Consider the following 19,903-nt stretch of genomic DNA (forward strand, 5'->3'; position numbering starts at 1 on the left):
TGACGCGGGCCGGGCGCGCACTCTCTCAGGGCACGATCATGCGCGAGCGTGAGTCCCGTGTTCTTCAGTCGGAATCATTTGTTGCTGGTGAGTCCTTGCAATAAAATGCAGTTTATAATTTATTTTTTTTTAACACACATATTCTATGTTGAACATGAACACAGTTTTCTTTTTTGATGTTTTTTGTTTAGTTTTTCTTGGGTGTTTGATGTAAAACAATTTATATGCAATGCAATTTCTTAAACATAACTGAAAACGGACAGCTATGTCAATTTTACACATTTTTACTCAACCGTTCATCTTTACCTGATCTGCCATCAAAGACTGCCATCTAACGTTAGTGGCCTTTCAGCACTTGATCGTTAATGACGAATCTGCCACAAGATGTGTACTGTATCAAATATTAGTGCATATTACTTCGTAATATAACATAATAAATATCTATATGTTATTTCTAAATATACGGTTTAAAATTACAACATTTCAACATGACCTTCATTGCATGCTGTAAATGAATCTGCGACCTCGAAACTCAAGTCTTCACTTACATGTCACATGTGGAGCTCAGGTTTACATCTGGAAGGACAGACGACTGTTACCTCAGGGTTAGTATAATTTAAACGTGTTTTAACTGTAAGTTTGTATTTCATATTTGTATTCAGTCCTGCGTTTGCACCGACCAAGACAGTGGTATAAACAAATGTTTGTTTTTGTTGTTTTTCGCAGAGCTAATGTTAGCTTGCTAATATTATCATTGACCTGCCATAGAAGGCTATTGCATTTTCTGCACAGTACGGGATGTAATACGTGTATATTTACGTGTCAGGTTCATCCCTCTATGTTTTTATTTATCTATTTTTTAACTTATTCTTTTTCAATATTACAAAAGTCGAAACCAGGCAAAATTCAGTTAATGGTATCAGAAAAAGAGAGACATATTTATATACTGGTGGTTTATGCTTATTCATTTGTAGATCTGTATAATTTATCATGAATATATTAAGAATAAACAGATTGTGATCCAGTTTCTGGAGATCTACCTGCTCAAACCCTGAATAAACACACCTGATGAACCAGATAGTCAGGGTCTTTCCACTTGAAAATGAAAGTGTGACTGTCTGTAGGAAGGCGGATCTCTAGGATTCAAAACCTGTAGTTTATCAGGACATTTGAAGTTGCTCAGCTCACTCCATTCTTTTTCGTTTGTCTCCATCAGTTATTCTGAGGATGTTGAGACTCTGCTGCCTCAGAGGACTGGATTGGCATGTGAGGTCACGGAGCATCCAACAGTCAACAATGAGAGAAATAATTCCGCTTTCACATCATATCCCAAAAGTCACATTCCCCTCATGCAGATCTCTCAAAAAGACACATATGTCCCATATTAGAACATCAGCTCAAGGTTTTCCTCCACGACACTGCCGTCTACCATGGTTACTTGGAGAACAAAGAGCTTTTTACTCTCAAGGCTCTTCTAAATCGCCAAACCCAGGCTCATCCGCAGGGATCAAACTGCGAACACGCTTAGTGGCAACACTGCTTTTCGGAGGTGGTATTATTGGTACGTGGTGGTATGTTTACCAGGAGAAACAACAGAAGATCCAGATGCAGAGACTGGAGCAGTTGAGAAAAGTGGCAGTCGTCGGACAGGGAGACTTCAGTCTGTTGGATCACACAGGACAGCGAAGGACCAAACGTGATTTCCTGGGCCGCTGGGTGCTCTTATACTTTGGCTTCACCCACTGTCCGGATATCTGCCCAGACGAGCTGGATAAATTGACCAATGTGGTGCGTACTCTTGATAAAGACCCCAGCCTGCCCCCGTCCAGCCACTTTTTATCACTGTTGACCCCGAGAGAGATGACGTGGCTGCCATGGCCAAGTACGTAAAAGATTTCCATCCCGGCTGATCGGATTGACGGGTACTGCGGAGGAAGTGAAGCAGGCAGGACGGGATTATAGGGTCTACGCCAGCGCTGGGCCTAAAGATGAGGATGGAGATTATATTGTGGACCACACCATCATCATCTACCTGGTAAACCCAGACGGACTCTTCCTGGACTACTACAATAGAATGAAAAATGATGTACAGATTGCTGAAAGTATACGGAATCACATGAAAAACTATGTTAAATTATTTCCAGATTAATTTTAATAATTGGAAAATGTGTTTGCACAATAAAGCCTAATTATGAAATGCTGATCAACCGCATACTAGTTCCTAATGTTCATAATAAACAGTGTTAATTAAGGTAGACTAAAACTGTATTGTTTTTGTAATTGAAATAAAGCTGAAATAAAATAAATATATGGAAAATTAAACAACTAACAGAAATGGAAAAGTAACAACTAACAGAAATAAGATTAAGTACCAAAAAAAAATAAAAAATAAATCTAATAAAGCAATTTTAGTGAAAAGTATATAAAATTACTAAAACCTAAATTAAAATGAAAAGGGAAAATATAAAAATCTAATTCAAAATATTTACTTAAATATCACAATTAAAAGATTGGTAGGGGAATGTTCTATTTCTGATTTAAAATTGTGTAGTAGATTAAGACTGAACAGTACATATAATAGCACCAACCGAAGACTGTTTATCCAAACTATAACTCAAAAAAACAGACGCAGTTCAAGTACACCTCACTGCTACTATGTTAGTTGCACCTGCTATTTACTCACATCGCACACAAAAATGACTTTTTAAATAGTGCAGCACTATTTTTTATTTTTGTTCTATAACTTTATAAAAATGTCTTATAAACTGTACATACATGCAGTTTAGAGATTAAAATTTCAGAGAATGCATAGCAACATACCTTTTTAACCATTTTACAGACTGTTATCATAATTTTAGCCAAATGTGACGCATTAGCTTCTTAAAATGCCTGTGAAAACACCTGTTATGTCTTCATCTCAGGACTCACATCCCTCCAAGCATATTTAAAGACCAAACCCACATCAAAGTGATGTGCTGGATATCAGAATACAGGAATTACGGGACCAAAAAAGACCTAGAAAAGCATATAAAGTCTATGTGTGGATTTTATCTCTTTGACGCTGTCAGTGATAAATAGCTTCTGATTGGGGTCAAAGGTAAGAAATGATAAGCAATAAACATAAGCAAAAGCTCAGAGAATATCTGAAGCAGAGGGTGCATTGTAGGTTTTGAGACGTTCATGAGCCCTCTGTGTAGTCAGTAGCGTGAGCTCCATAGTATCCACGCTGTCTTCAAGCCCCTCTCTCTTGTCAATCTCCACTGTGTAATCATTAGCCTGTAATACAGAAGTAGCCATTTTTGTCAGGTTATGCTTTAATTCAAGTATCAGTACGAATCTCAGACAAATGGTAATGCACAACTAGGTAAATAGTACCAGCAGTCATTGCTTTTTATACCCACCAGCTGTAGCGCAGCCAGCATGTATCTGCAGGCTTCTGTGTTCTCTTTGCCTCTGACAACAAAGGCAAATGATTTTTTCACTCCCACACTAGAGAGCGATTGGATAATTCTGTCTCCGTACTCATGGATGTCAAAAGTTGGACGGGTCTCCTGTGCACAAAATGTTAAGACACTCATTTAATTGGGTTAAACTGTAACCAATAGTTCCCTATATTTTATTTCTATGTTGAACATTTTAAGAAACATTACAATCTGTTACTAAAACCTTGCAAGAATCATCCCACATTACCTGAGCAGCAAGATGTGGGTTAATTCCATCCTCCCACTCTTTGACTCTTCGAGACAACGCAGTCTCCTGCGCGTACTTCTGAGAGTTCACTAGAAACAGGTCCTACATACAGAAAGAATAAACTAGCACTGTCCAATTCATGAATCATTACTTCCCTGGAAATCGATCTTAAGCTTTCATACCACACTCTTCTTGACCAGGTCTTCATAACTCATCCGGCTCATATGCAAGTCATGGAAAATTTGCTCCTGTTCACCAAGGTGCTCCGCAGGTTCAAGATCATCAACCAAGTTGTCATGCTCCTCATCTGAAAAGTCCTCACCTGAATAAAATTGAGGGATTACCACAAAATGTTCATGTTTGGTGCATTTTAAACGATGGTTCTAGGCATGGTATAGGGGGAAAAATCTAGGGTTGGATAATTTTAGTGCATGCATGTTAGTGTATGCATCTAACCCTCTTCGTCTGGATGCCGGACAACCTCGACCCGGTCCTCCATATTCTCTGGTTCCAAGTAAGTTTTCTTTAACTCCTCATCAGAGACAAAAACACCCTTAAACAGAAAATACCTTGGGTTACAGGAGGTATATATAAAATAAATTAATTTTTGTTGTTTGTTTTGGGTATGATTTTTTATGTTTTTGACAGAAATCTCAAAAGGGCAGAGGCATTCATTTGATATAAAATAAAAAATACAGTGAAAACAGTAATATTCTGAAATTTGATCACAATTTAAAATAATTGTTCTACATTTTTTTATTTTTTTTTGTAGTAATTATTATTATGATTGTGGAAAAAAAATTTTTTTTACCCATTACTCCAGTCGTCAGTGTCACTTGATCCTTCAGATTCTTCTAATATGCTGATTTGTTTAATGAATAGAAAAATCCTGGACTGTTTAATAATTAGAAGGTTCAAAAGAACAGAATTTATTTATTGTACTTACCCTTTTCCTGAGTATCTGCTTCTGTACTTTCAGACGCTGACCCATGTTACTCACAAAGATGTAATTAAGGTCTACAATATAAAAAAATATATAATTTGTATATATTATTTGTATTTATTAGAACAAATTATTTGTATTTTATGTATTTTATGTTGTTAAAGTTTTTAAAGTATTAGTAGGTTAATTATTTAGCTTGCGATCCGCGGTCTCAACTGTAAAAGAAAAAACAACTCCTCAGTCATCCAAACAGTTATGTCATCCATTCCTTTTTAAATAACAGCCTGATAACAACTTACAGGCTTTAGAGTACCAGCTCCCAAAGTCCTGAAGTTTTGAAGGACCCTTCCTCTTCCTCTTTCCAGACTCCTCAAGACCTGCTGGCACTTTATAACACTTCCCTAGAGAGTCGAGAAGAAAATAAAAGTCCAACAGCAAAAAGCCATAATGGAGTCATTTTAATGGAAACACATCAAGGCACACATCCTGAAGATTCATCATCATCAGATTGAGCACACACCTGTTTTGAGGGGTTTGTCCTCCCCAAACACAGCATATGAATCATGCCATTTCCAAGGGTCCACAATTTCCTGGAATATGCAGGTGGTATTGATTAATTTTGTAAGGCCATGATAATGTAACAACATAATATACCAAAATCATATTGGTAATTTAATGTACTACATGTGAATGTGATTAAGAGTGAAAAAAAGTGGCCGTTTAATGTCAGTGCACCTCTCTTTACCTTGGGCTGCTTGGGTTCCTCTGGAACTGGCTGTATTGCAGGCCTCGGTCTTAACATCCTCCCCTCACTGGGGGCCTAGACCAATAAAACAAAATACATGTGACAAACCTTTACCTGAATGCCAAATATATCAACATTAAATCACACAAACAGTTTTGGTACCTGATGCCTTTCCACCCTCTCTTCAGACTCCACCTCCATCCCATGATCTTCCAGTGGAGGAAGAATCTCTGCACCAACATCATCTTCATCAAAACCACCAATAACCTGAGCTACACCTTCTGGACACCAGATGACAACAATCAGACAAAAACAAAAGAGGTCAGTGTGGTAATCTATTAGTCTTGAAATAGGAATAAGATTCAGGTTTAATTTGGGGTCAAATTAAGATTTTTACAAATGTGTTTGAAACACCCCGGGCAAAAAACATCTGTATAGATTGTCACACGATAAGTCTGTGTCCTCACCGTTGTCTAAGGGCACGGGTGCATGTACAGAGAAGTTGTGCTGCATTTCTGTGACCTCTTTGAGGAAGTGAGTGAGGGAAGAGCCCAGACGCATCAATCCTGATTCGTCCATGGTGAAATTATTCATTCGAAAATCCTTACAACTGCCAAGAAGCTCCCCTTTAGGACTAGAGGATAACAATTAACAAAACATTTTGGTAAAGCATTTTTAGTTCTTTGTAAGTATGAACTTAATTTCCAGCATATGAGTCACTTGTTCAGATAATATTCTCCTGAAGAGCAAGAGGACTTGATTGGTATTGCTGGACTGTAGTACCGATAAGAACACAGAAGGAACAGTATGCAACCACTTCCTTTGTTTGTGTCTTTACCTGAGAAGGGGATATTTCTGTTTCTCAAGTGATTCTACAGGAATGAGAGATTCAGGAGGGAGACGGATAATCTTCACTGGCTAAAAAAAAAAAAGAATATGAAAGAATTGGTCCAAAAAAACACCAAACCAAAACTCACGATGACTGCTATACAAGTTTATTAATGGCTAAACACAGTAATAATAGTAAATATCAACTTTACTCATACATTTTATCCCAGTTTACCCAGTCAAAGACACGAACGCAGAATAGCACGGATATCCAGTATACACATTAAGTTACACATCAACTCACCTCTGTTGGCACTTTCATTGTTATATTCCGAGAGCTGACATTCTCATCCTGCTCAATCTCATCAAACTGCGTCAAAAATACTCAATTATTCACACAGATATATAAAACATTTCATTTTTATTTAAATTAACAAGCCTTTTTGCTCCTTTACGCACCTCACAATCATCGTCTACATTGCCTGAAGGGGCTTCTTCATGGTTACCGTCGGATGAAGAACCTTGTTTGTTACGCCTGTTGAAATAAAGACAAATAGCATGGCAACAAACCAACTGCACATTCAACAGATTAAACAGAAAACGGAGGTCCAGGACTATAACACTTACTTCTTGTTTTTGTCAGAGATGTAGTCCAGTGTTTGAAACACCAGAGTGTGAAGGAGCTCCACCTAAATATTCAGAACGGATCATTTTGTAATGAAAACATCTTCAATTTAAGTTTGCGACATATTAAAGGATTAGTTCACCTGAAAATAAAAAATTACTGAAATTTTACTCAGGCCATTCAATATGTAGGGGAGTTTGTTTCAGCATCTAACAGATAGTAACGTTAAATGCCTTAATAGTAGATTTGTTTCTAACAAACACGCAGCTTTTCCCTTCAATAGGCATTTATTGATGGACTGAAGTCATGTGGATTACTTTTGGATTATTGTGATGTTTTTATCAGCTGTTTGGACTCTCATTCTGACGGCACCCATTCACTGCAGAGGATCCACTGGTGAGCAAGTGATGTAATGCTAAATTTCTCCAAATCTGTTCTGATTAAGAAATAAATTCACCTGCATCTTAGATGGCCTGAGGGTGTGTAAATGTTCAGAAAATGTTAGTTTTTTTGGGTGAGCTATCCCTTTATTTTTATTTTTTTTTATTAAAACACTAATATAAAATATAATCTTATTTCTTTCTGACACACATAAAACATTTTGTTAAAATAACTAAATAGAGTAAATAAAGTAATTCAATTCAAAGCCATATTTTGTGAAATCAATCACTGCAACACACACACAAAACATCAAATATTTTACCTTTCTGCCATAGATGCAGGTTGATCCTTGGATTAAAAGTGCAGCCTCTGCAAAGTTCATCATGGTTTTACCACCATCAAATGAAATGGTCATCTGGTCGAGCTGTCAACACATACAACAGCAACAATACAATACTTAGGCTAGAAAATGACCCTTTAAATCGATTAAGGTGGTTCTTGATCAGTCTGTCTGTGTCTTCTCACCTCCTCAAGATACTCTCCAAGCTGGCTGGCCAGATCAATGTCCCAGTTCTTGGTGAGGTCCCGCAGCGGCTGCAGCAGATGGGCATATCTAGTCTCTGCAGAATCCATGACCATGTATTTCCAAACTACCCTGCAAATCATAATTATAATTCATTTTTATAAAAATGAATTACCATACTCCAAAATATTAAGAATGTGTTAAGGCTCAACGCTTAGACATTTTGTGTTTGATTTGCAAAGATATGTTTTACTTTGGTCCTGTACTGTATTGTACAGTCTCTGACAAAAAAATAATATATATCTTTTTTTTTTTACTGAATCACATCACAGTGTAAACAAGAGATTTGCTGGCTGTCTAATAACTACACGCACAATAAATATAGCTGCATTATTTAAACATTACCATTAAATGTAAGGTTAAAGTTTTATAACCACTCGGAATCAATGTTAAACTGTAGGTTTCTCTTTATTTTTGGCGTTTTAAGGAGTTGTGGTTGGTTTTAGGTTTTGAAGCTCCAACGAGACGATCAAAGGTGCTTACCTTTAGGATGAGAATAAGCAACGGTTGCTGGACAAGAAATAATAACTTCTTGCTTGTATATTTCTGAATTGATAGAGCTTCTGTCACTAAACTGTGCAAAAATATAAATCTAAAATCTTTAGGGAAATACCGCGCGTACGTCAGTTTTGTTTTTGCCGCGCGCGTGGGCGTGGCGTCAGACCGAAGTCAACGTGCGTCCGCTGAAACGCTGCCCTCTGCCGGCCTGGAGGTGTGTCGTGACCCAAGACCAAAAATGATTTGGGATTTATTTATATTATTTTTTAGATGTTACATAGTAAAAAGCATAGGTCAAATGGTTTTAAATAAATAATAAATATAATACTAATAATAAAATAAAAAGGGGGGAAAATTACCGCAACAATTCTTTGCACTACAGAATACTTTTTTATGTTTTTTGTTTTTATTTAATTTTATAATTCTGGTATTTAATTGAAAAATTAAGTTACAAATTGTTCAGTTTTGTATTTGTGTTTGTTGTTAAGGAGTTGTTTATATATGGTGGAAAGACCCAGACAATTAAAAAAAAAAATAATAATAATAAATAAATAAATAAATTATTTATTTAACCCCAGAGATGTAGGCCTATAACTAAAAAAATAAATAAAAGGGGACAATTACTGACTGATGTAACAGAAGATGTTAGGATTATTGAATTGTTAGGCCTATTTCCTAGCAATTTCATTTATTTTGTTCTCAATTTTTTTTTTTCAATACAAATCAGTTTGACACAATCCCTCAACCCTGAGGAAATATTCCCGGTGATTACTTCCAATCTGACCATTCATTTTTTTATAATATAATTAAAAAATAATAATGTATACATGCATACACTCACTTATGTACATGTGTATACACACTCCCAAACAAACAAACAAACATTTACAAACAAACAATAGGGCTTAACAGTATAAAATGTTTTTCAGATGCTCTTAATGAGTATCTGATCTTTTCAAGGTGGAGCCAAGACATTATCTCTGATCCACCGGATGGGTGGAACTGCCTCCTTCCCATTTAGTAGTATTGCTCTGCATTCTAACAAGGAAGAAAAAGCAAGGACTTTACCCAGTGATGCCGATAACCACGAGTCTTCTAGGGGCACACTAATGCTACAAGACGAACCTGTGCAGGAGGAAAGAGGCTTAAATACAGTATTGAGCAATAGTTGGTTGAACTAGTGAACCCTTAGCACATTCACAGCTATCACACATAGGTAAATTTAGGCTCATTTGACTTTTGACATATAAGTGTTATGCATTTTAAATTGAAAGAGTGCCAAGCACATACTGATGATGACTGAACCCGCATGAGGACGCAGTGTCATCTGAGACTATTCTGCCAAGATCTTCCTCCCAGGTCCTCTTCATTTTTTCTAAAGAAGAGGATGCCTGACCACAATTTGATTCACTTTAAAGGAGCAACTAATTGGTTCATAAACACAAGTAACATGACCCCTTCCATAAAACTAACAAGCAAATGAATTTTCTGGTGTGAGCAAAGGTCATCTGAGGCATCAGACTTACAGTCAGCGCTGAGCGCTGTGTTAAAGGGATTGTGGGTAACCAAGAAGTTGACAGTAGCCATTGACTTCCATAATACACAGTAGAAATAGATACTAACCGCCCACTGTTTGGTTAACAACATTCTTTAAAATATCTTCTTATGTGTTCGACAGAAGAAAGAATCTCACACAGGTTTGGAACATGACGGTGAGTAAATGATGACAGAATTTTCATCTGTCTGTGTTGTGGATATTCAGGTAGTTTATTGTGGTTTTGGGGTTTTTACACAGACAAAACCCAAAATGATACAGCTTTTATATTTTTGTTTGGTCATATGTAGGCAATAAATCCCTGGCTTAAGGTGGCACTTAAGAGACACAGCTCTGTACACAGATCTCCAAAACAACATTCACATTTCTTTACAAACTGTACGGATTCAGATTAAATTAAAACACGCCCATCACAGATGCTTTATAAATAAATAAACACGTTGCTGCAGTAATGAAACACAGAATGAATAATAAACTAAATAGATTTGGGATGGGCTATACTGAACGTATGGCAGTATATTTAGCCTGTCCCTTGCATTTCATTGCAGGTTATGATATTAGGCCTTTTATGTAAAGAAATTACAAATAATTAAGCCTGCAATGAAAAACATCCTCACAATAAAATTAAATAAAATTACAATTACATGCAGCATGGATTGTGATATAAATATGTGGCTGGCATATCTTTAACAAAACAAACAAACAGCAACAAAATAGCCAGCTGGCACGACCTTAAGAGAGCGCTCGCACATCTGACCACGTGACACGATTCCTGGAAAGTTCTTGGAAATTAGTCTTTTGTATATCAGTCTTTTAAAATGAGGAAGTCGTTTACGACGAGCGCACACACATAAACACATAGAGAGAGAGAGAAAAAAAAGATTGGTTGGAATATCACTAAACTACTGGAGAGAGAAATTATATGTGGCTTGCTCACTTGGCGCGCGTTGTAACGCGCATTTAGACGCGCGACGCGTGCGGCGCGCTCGCAGACAGCGCGAGACAGGCACTGTCGCTTTTTGTGGAGTGTCGCTTCCATAAGAATAGATTCGATTCGAATACAAGTAAAAACGCGTCCCGTTCTGCTGCGCATGTGATGAACAGTGATCAGCGTTTCTCATTAATAAATAATGGGTCTAATTGTTGGTGTGAATGTATGTAACGCGAAACGCGCTGGACTTGATTGCTTATTGCTTTCACTTAAAAGGTAAGTGATGTGCGCTTTCTCCGACTGTCAAATTTATGTGCAAAATATGCTCCGCTTTATTTCCTCTCGTTCATTATGTCTCAGATAGCAGCGACATCAAATGATTCGTGCATTCAGAGGTCTCTTCATCTACACGTTTAGGAGAAAGTCCAGTCTTAATTTGTCACACTATCATTTACCAGGAGCTGTCAAAGCAGTTTCCTAGTACAGGCGGCTCTGCGGATTTTGCAGCCTTTGTTTTTATTCCTCATGCACGTGTGCACTGAGCCAAGCACACAGAAGACAGACGTTTGAAATGTTAGTGGAGATTATGAAAGATTGTCATTTCGTTCTTTTATCCAATTAAAAACAAGAATAACAGTAAAAATTACAGTAGCTGACCTTTGGATTATTCCGTGGAGATTAACACGAAATGTCCACTTTCATTTACCACTTTATGAGAGTATTATTATTTTATTTTTTTCATATAACCAATAAGAAATGAGCTACGGGGTGAAATGACTATCATATGTGAGCACCACCCTCCTGAGGTGACAGCAGAGGCTATAGGACTGTCAGAATATTAAGAATTTACAGGACTAAAAACACATTTTTAAGGTAAAACGAAAGAATTGCTAGTGTAACTCAATTTCCGATCATGATAATGAATTTTAAATGACAGACTTGGTGTCATTATTGTTTAGTGTGGTATAACGTTCACACAAGCTTTTCATTTACGTGTTAAAAAACTATAAATACCATGTCTGAGTGGACGGGAAGGGTTGTAACATTTTCCATTCTGCTGGAGACACAAATATTGAACAAAACAGGACAGTGTTGCTACGCTCACCACAATTGTGTGAGTGTGCGCCTGGCACCACACTCTTTCGTCAAGCTGAGTTTCATGCATTTTGCATATTTGTTTCCTGTTTTAAAACGTTTTTTTAACGTTTTCCTATTGACTTAAATGTTTAAAATGAAATGAGGGTGACGTGGGATGACATAACTGTTTTGAAGAATTAAATTTGATAAGAAATGCATGCATGTGCACGTTTTACACTCAAGCAATGTGAAAGACTGTAGCACCAACACTCCTTGTTCTTGACATTAATTTAAACAGTTTTAGGGATGCATTGTAGTTTTTAAACATCTTTAATGTGCAGCAGACAAATATGGATTTTTTTTTATCAACATTTAAAAAACAGCAGACAAAGCTTACAGACGTTGAAGCAAAACATGTTAAAACCCAACTTCGTAGCTGTGTTGAAAGGCATTCCGTCGTCTGAAACGTGTCTGTATTTTCAGATCGGTGCAGCCAAACAAAATCCACGGACGCTGTGGGAGACTTCTCACATGTTTTGGTTGATTGTAAGAGTCAGTCGTCTTTGAAGGATAATTATAGACATTGACTGGATGCAGAAAGCCGTTCTCCAATGACCTGTCACTCATCCGACTCCACGGAAAGCATCGAGAATGAAAGGAGATCGCAAACCGAAACCCAAGTCGCGGAGTCCGACCAGAGTCGCATTGCCACTGCCATGACAGACCTTAAAAACACTGGTAAACGTTTACTGCTCTTTTTACTTCCATATTCTTTCCGTTTGTTCCTGTTACCCCCACTGAATTAATGTTGATTAACACAGTCACATGCTTGAAAAATAATGATCACATTCATAATCATAATGCTTTAAATTTGATGTTAAATGTGATAACAGACGATTTTAAAAAGATTAACAATCTATATAAAATTTCAATAAAATGTTTAAAGGTCGTTTTAAGTGTACTTTAATCTCATAAATCAAACTTGCAGCAGGTCCACACTATATCGTGATTTTGGCATGGGTTTGTTGAAATATTCAAAGCAGCTGTGATTTCATTTTATGAATATCAAATGGTTGAAAATGTTGTTTCAGGACTGCTGTTTATATTTGCATCCATTTGTGTGATATCATTTGCATCTGGTGTTTTGTTTTCATGCTGTTGTTTGAACAGAGGATAATCATGAAAATATCAGAGAAGTGAATGTCAACAAAAAAAGTATGTAATTCCAGTAATTCATTTTTATATTAAGGGGCAATTTTCAAATAATTAGATATTTTGTTTGAAGTGCCTAATTAAAATTAATTCAACATCAACTAGAAAAGACTGAAGTGTAATTACAATTAATTCAACATCAACTAGAAAAAAATATTAAGAACTATATCAGATGTTACAAATACAAAAGCATTTTTTCACCCCCACATATTAACTTCCAGGGGCATTTTTGTCACTTTCTGTGGCATTTGTCCCACAAGCCCCCATTTCTGACCCTGATAAGAAGTCTGTAAGTGAATAAGTAGGAATTATGCGAATTTCCTGACAAAGCCTTTACTGTTTACATTTTTTTGGTTTGCTTTTTGTGCAACAAAAGAATGACATTATCATGTCTATGAAGCTTTTGTTATGTTTCCTGGTCTGGCTGGAACGTTTGTCCTCAGTGGTTTGCGTCTCTATCACATCCGTTTCTGGTTTCAAGTGCATGAGCAAATTTAGTCCAGCACTGCACTGTATGAAAGAGAAACGCAACATACCGTCATTATGATGCTGCAGCAAGATCCGTTTTGGGTTTCGCTTGTTTGCTGCTGACAAAAACAATGTGAGTAGCTTTTGGGAACATCTGTCAAGCATCTGCCATCAAAAAATGTCAGATACTCCCAAGATGAATAGTCATGGTCTAGCTCAGTATTTCAGGAAAAATACTTCCTTTATGATACAATGATACAGTGCAGACTTGTTTAGTCTACGTCACAGTTGCCATAATGTTTTCAGTAAATGTTCATCATTATTAAGTCATTTCAGAAATGCTTGGTTTTTGCTGCATTATCAGATGTGAATTAGCTCTTTAAATCAGTCGAGATGTTGAAAGATGCAGTGCATCCTTTCTAAAAGCCAAAATGTCTGCAGTGACTCAGAAAATGGCTGATGAAACAACAGCCGTTCGAACACAATAGTCAGGATATGAGTGTAGCAGTGAGGGTTTTTGCGAGCGTGTCCTTAGAGGGACACGTTATGGGTCTCATGTTACACAAGCAAACGACTGAAACAGATACTGTGGAAGAGGATACGTATGACCATCTCTGTGTCTTCTTTTCTTGGAAGCAGGCTGGTATTGGGGCAGCCTTACAGCCAATGAAGCCAAGGAGATCCTGCAGGACACGTCGGAGGGCACGTTTTTGGTCCGAGACAGCTCTCAGAGGGACTACCTCTTCACCATCTCTGCCATGACATCTGCGGGACCCACCAACCTGCGTATCGAATACAAGGACGGCAAGTTCAAGCTAGACTCCGTGGTGCTGGTCAAACCCAAACTCAAGCAGTTCGACAGCGTCGTCCATCTCGTGGAGCATTATGTGCAGCTGTCACGGACATCTTGTAAAGGCAGCACTACCCCCATCGCCCCATCCAAAGGCACCGTGCAGCTGCTGCTCACGACTCCGGTGTACACGGCCACACCGTCTCTGCAGCATCTATGTCGTATTGCCATCAATAAAACCACACGGCGGGTACAAGAACTCCCTTTGCCGAACCGGCTGAAGGATTACCTGACAGACTACACTTATAATGTATAGAACCAGACGGACAATGATGACCATGAGTGCTGAGGTTCTATGGATCATAGACCCAGTGATAATGAGGTGCTGATGTCCTGTTTAGGATCTTTTGCCTGGGATCCCTCATCTTGTGCCCAAGGACTACTTTAAAAGCATAGTTCACTGAAAAAAATTAAATCTGTCATTAATCACTCACCCTCATGACGTTCCAAACATGTTTGGCTTTCTTTCTTCTGTGGAACACAAGAAAATATGTTCTGTTTTTGTCCATATAATAAAAGTCAATGGGTTCCAAAAGAACACTGTGCTCCACTGACTTTCATTGTATCAACATCTTTCAAAACATATTCCATTTTCTGTGTTAAGATTTGGCGCGACATGAGGGTGAGCAAAAAAATGACAGAATTTTAATCTCTTGCTGAACTATCTCATTATTACTGAGAATATCATAACAATGTTAAGTGTCCTTCTTTGCGCACTTAACAAGTTTACGGCCTGTAGATATTCTACAGTCATTTTTTTATGAGCGAGTGAGCAGGATCTGTAAGGAGCATTGGCCTACACAAACATCTGTGGGTTTCTACCTGTAATACGCACATCAGATGTACAGGTGGCCTCGCGGTGTGACCATGTGTCTCTTTTAAAGGAAGAGTTCAGCCAAAAATGAATAGTTCAACCTTATATCATTCCAAACTTTTGGATTTTCTTTATTATTATTATGTAGAACATAAACAATGATATTTTGAAGATTGTTGCAGTTGTTTTTGTCTATATATTGAACTCAATGGGGTCCAAAACTATCAAGCTCCAAAAAGAACATAAAAGTATACTCTAAAAAATAAAGGTTCCAAAAGGAGTTTTTTTTTTTCTTGCAGGATATATTTTAGGTTAATATTTTAGGTTTTCAAATTAACATTTCTTTTAAAAAAAAAAAAATAATAATAATAAAAAAAACATTTTCTTATAGTGTGAAGAACATTTTAATAATCTAAAGATCCCTTTTCCACTTTTTCCAAAATAACTTTTGTGCCATTGAAACCATGAATGGTTCCATGGATGTTAAAGTTTCTTTGTGAAACCATATAAAGAACCTTTATTTTTAGCATGAAATAAATCCATTTGACTCATCTGGCAAATTTTTAATTTTTAAATTTAAGAGTTATTTACTTTCCAATCATTGATCAAAGCACACAAATGTAGAGCACATTAACTACGTCAAACCTCATTGGGATGTTAATAGATAGTTGAGATATTTTCTTTATGTTCCACAGAAAAAACCAAGCCATATGAGTTTGGAACAACATGAGGGTAACATGAGTAAATGATGACAGAATTTGAATTTTTGGGTGAACTATCCTTTTATCGCAGCAGGTGTCTGAGAAGTTCTGCCTCCTGTGTTTGAGACATAGGAGTTTGAAACTGTATGCTTTTTGACTATGTTTTATTTGCTCATTATCCGTGTTATATTTTTGTACTGTAGTCATAGATGATCATTTGATGTCATGGTTGCCCAAGGAACTTCTGGGAACAGGAAAGTACCTTGCGATATGATATACTGTATATCCCAATACGTGTCTTCATGATAATGTAATACCTACTGAAAATTTACATGAGAAATAGCCCTTTTTAGTCAGTTTTTAAACAAAACAAAAATGTGTTGAACACATACACTACCATTCACAAGTTTGGGGTTAGATTTTTTTTTTAAATACTTTTATTCAGCTAGGATACATTAAATTGATCAAACGTGTCAGTAAAGATATTTATAATGTTACAAAGGATTTCCATTTCAAATAAATTCTTACCATTCAACAGTTTGATCAAAGAATCCTGAAAATAATGTAATGCAGTTTCATGAAACATATTAAGTAGCACAATGACTTCTGAAGGATCGTGTGACAGTGAAGACTGGAGTAATGACTGCGGAAAAATTCACCTCATCACAGGAATAAATTACATGAATAAATTATCAAATAGAAAACAGTAATTTCACATTACTTTTTTGCTGTATTTTTTGATCAAATTAATGCAGCCTGTATTTTTTATTAAATTATTGCATACTAACTTTTGAATGGCAGTGTAATTTTTTATATCAAACTTGCTTAAACAGGTCCTAACCATTCACCAACATTTAAAGGGTGCGTACTTTTGCAAATAAAATATACCACCGGCTTAGTATTTTATTGCACATTCTGAACCAAGAGGTAATTTAGCAGCATGGTTTGTTTCAACTTTTATGGTCAACAAGTATTGGCCTGTGTTAACCCTACCTCAGGAGGGCGTCGTGATAAACCTGCATGCTGATTGGTCGTATTTGGAGAATATATGATTTTATACTGAATCGCAATTTATGACACAGACCAAAAATAACGTACTAGGTCAGAAGCTTATTATTCTCTCCTCACTGCTATTTGTGGAGCAGTTATAAGAAAAATAGGATTTTCTTGTCAAATTCCTCACTAATCTGACCTCCTGTTTTGGTTTAATGAAACATACATAATTTTATCCCTTCAACAATGGGCCGCTCAATGTATTCTATTCACCATCGTGCTAGGGTGCTAAATTCCTGCATTTTCTCTTCATGCTTAGTCTTTCAGTTAAAGCATTCGAGTAGTATCATCTTAAAAGCATTGCGCTAAAAAAGATTACCGACTGCTGGCTTGATTTTGCCATTATTTTAAATTAAAAAGTTCCCTATTTAATATGACTTATTTTAATAAACCAATCCACCAGAAATACCTAAATCATTGAGAAATTGATCCCAGATCAGCATAAAAGGTCCTTCTGCCAACATCTCTCAGATCCAGTATACTCTTGTCAGTTTTATTCGTTGTCTTCCTTTAGGACATGGTATATCTAAGTCTGATATGATCTCTTTGCCACTACAAAATTCCACTAATATAATTTTACAACATAGTGCTGCATCATGGGTTAATGGATCTTCTTCTAAAAAGTAAGAAATAAAAGCAAGTATAGCTTTAATTCCTGTTCTGTGTCTTTTTTTTTTTTTTTATGTGGATTGGTAAATCTAATGTAATTTTAGTGAAAAAAAGAAATAAAAAACTAAAACAAATTCACTCTTCTATTTCTGCCCCCAAATGAGCCAATCATGTGCAGAACTGATAATAACACCCATCATCAATGTCACACACCACAACCTGGCAACCTCTCAAACCTTCAGAAAACCCACATCCTACAGACTTCTAGTTTCTAATATTCTGAAAAAATACAGATAATCCAACTGCATTTGGAAATTGTTTGTTTGTTTGTTTAGTTAACAGGAAGATTCACTTGTGCTTTTTGAACACGACAGTGTTTGCGTGCTGCATGACTTTGTTTTGCATGATTTCATGTATGAAAAACATGTATGAAATTTGTCTAGGCTATTATCCATTTTTACAGCTTTTCTTGTCCGCTCCACAGCGTTCGAATTGAGTCCCATAATCATTAAGGGACCCCTGGTTTTTCAATAAAACTTTAATACTTAAAATGAAAGTTTCTATTGCTGTATTAAATTTAGACCTGCTAATGTTGTTAAATATGTAAATATATTACATCATATTTTATTTTTACGCATTTTTACAGCGTTGCTTATTGTAACCAATCACACACGATTCTGTTGAGTTTAGGAATGATACAGATTAGTCCATCTCTGAAACCCGAGTTTTTTTGTTTGTTTGTTTTTTTCAGACTGAAACTCGCGAATTCCCTCATCATAAACAACAAAGTGCATATGTACGTATGATGTAAGATAGAGATTCAATTATTATACCGTGTATGGACCGCTTCATTGATTATATGAGGAGTTATGAGTGCTTAACACTAGCTGGACTGAATGCGCATTTAGAGTGTGTTCTTTTACATGATTCAGTATAATAAAATGCATTTAGAATGCTCCCAAAATTATAATTTTTATTATAATTATTATTCTGCCCCAAGATATGTGGGCAGAAAATGTATATATTTACATCATTTCATATAGCTGATCAATATCACAGAGTGCCATATTTTCGCAAAAATCACAAATGTGAAATTGATTTCATATACAACAATTCAATAAACAAGAAGTTAATATTAAGAGACTTACGTTTTAGACACCATATTGCCTATGTTTGCTCCATTTCGCCAACAAAAATGGTTCCAAACAAAGCCACAGCACTGTTTTGAGTCTCGTTCCTGAATGAATCAACCTTTTAATGATTCGGTTCAATCGCAATGACTCACTTATTAACAGTGACTTGCTGCCACCTACTGGCGGTTTTAATTTCACATGTTAGAGTACCTCTATATATATATATATATATATATATATATATATATATATATATATATATATATATATATTAAATATATATAAATATTCGAATAAATATATAATATATAATAAATATATATATAAAATTCGAACACTGCACCTCCATGTTTTTTTTTTTCTTATCTTGCACCAAAGCATGGAATTCTGAGTAACATTTTTGGGTCACTTCATATTTTTCCAGGGATTTTTAGAGTGAACTGTGTGTACAAAGGCTGTATATTTGCAGACGTTTCATCGGAAGGCAACTGGTTACCCGATCAGCGCAAAAAAGTGACTATTTCTCTGTTAAATATTGACACCATTCCCAAGAAAGAGCTGCTTAAAGCAGGAGTTCTCTTTGTTGCAGCACAAATAAGTTGTTTAGTCAAAGATATCATGGAAATAGCACTGTTTTCCATGTAATCTAAACTTAATTATATTTTACATGGAAATTGGATGTAATTGACCCCACAAGTGCACCGTTACAGTTTCTGCAGTCACGAAAACATATAAGTGTTGGCTTCAGCATGTTAGAAGAACAACATCATCCTATCCAAGTTCTCTTTTTCATTTTCACTATCCCAAGACTGAAGAATCTGAAAACCATGTCTGAGTCTTTAGAGATAAATTCAATGTTTAAAGTTACACCAACAAAACTGTTAAGTTGAACTGCTCTCTCTCTCTCTATGTGTGTGTGTGTGCATGCATATATATATATATATATATATATATATAATATATATATATATATATATATATATATATATATATATATATATATATATATATACACATGCACACGTGTGTATATATTGTCATGGTAACCATACTTTGTCAAAATATCAGATTAAATTATTTATGTCTTTAAATATCATAAAGCTAAATTATGTAACACTTTATAACAAACGACATCAAAACATTGACATTATTTCTATATAATTTATGTACCACATTTAAAACATTTTTCCTGCAAGGAGTCATTGAA

At 36.0% G+C, this 19,903-nt stretch overlaps 2 protein-coding genes and 1 pseudogene across 3 annotated transcripts; 2 read left to right on the forward strand and 1 right to left on the reverse strand.

Annotated features, from left to right (window-relative positions):
• The first annotated feature begins 14 nt into the window (after positions 1-14).
• Positions 15-2,201, forward strand: LOC122140846 (annotated as a pseudogene).
• Positions 2,202-2,655: 454 nt separating this feature from the next.
• On the reverse strand, positions 2,656-18,764 carry LOC109067654 (condensin-2 complex subunit H2-like). Its single transcript, XM_042746016.1, is given in 19 exon segments — positions 2,656-3,276; positions 3,402-3,551; positions 3,691-3,792; positions 3,873-4,012; positions 4,147-4,243; positions 4,637-4,715; positions 4,812-4,848; positions 4,933-5,034; positions 5,154-5,223; positions 5,379-5,453; positions 5,541-5,659; positions 5,846-6,012; positions 6,217-6,296; positions 6,511-6,576; positions 6,666-6,741; positions 6,834-6,895; positions 7,535-7,636; positions 7,738-7,867; positions 18,712-18,764. Coding segments are annotated over 19 exon segments (1,812 nt in total). The 5' UTR covers positions 18,726-18,764; the 3' UTR covers positions 2,656-3,132.
• LOC109067656 (suppressor of cytokine signaling 2-like) lies at positions 10,993-15,003 on the forward strand. 2 transcript variants are annotated; one of them, XM_019084566.2, is made up of 3 exons: positions 10,993-11,055; positions 12,340-12,594; positions 14,176-15,003. In XM_019084566.2, exons 2-3 carry the CDS (start codon positions 12,468-12,470, stop codon positions 14,640-14,642), a joined length of 594 nt encoding a protein of 197 aa, XP_018940111.1. In that variant the 5' UTR covers positions 10,993-11,055; positions 12,340-12,467; the 3' UTR covers positions 14,643-15,003. The 2 variants fall into 2 exon arrangements, with proteins under 2 accessions (XP_018940111.1, XP_018940112.1); XM_019084567.2 differs by lacking the exon at positions 10,993-11,055 and adding an exon at positions 11,099-11,652.
• Positions 18,765-19,903: the final 1,139 nt, after the last annotated feature.

This window comes from Cyprinus carpio, chromosome A4, assembly GCF_018340385.1.
Source record: "Cyprinus carpio isolate SPL01 chromosome A4, ASM1834038v1, whole genome shotgun sequence".
Classification (NCBI taxonomy): domain Eukaryota; kingdom Metazoa; phylum Chordata; class Actinopteri; order Cypriniformes; family Cyprinidae; genus Cyprinus; species Cyprinus carpio.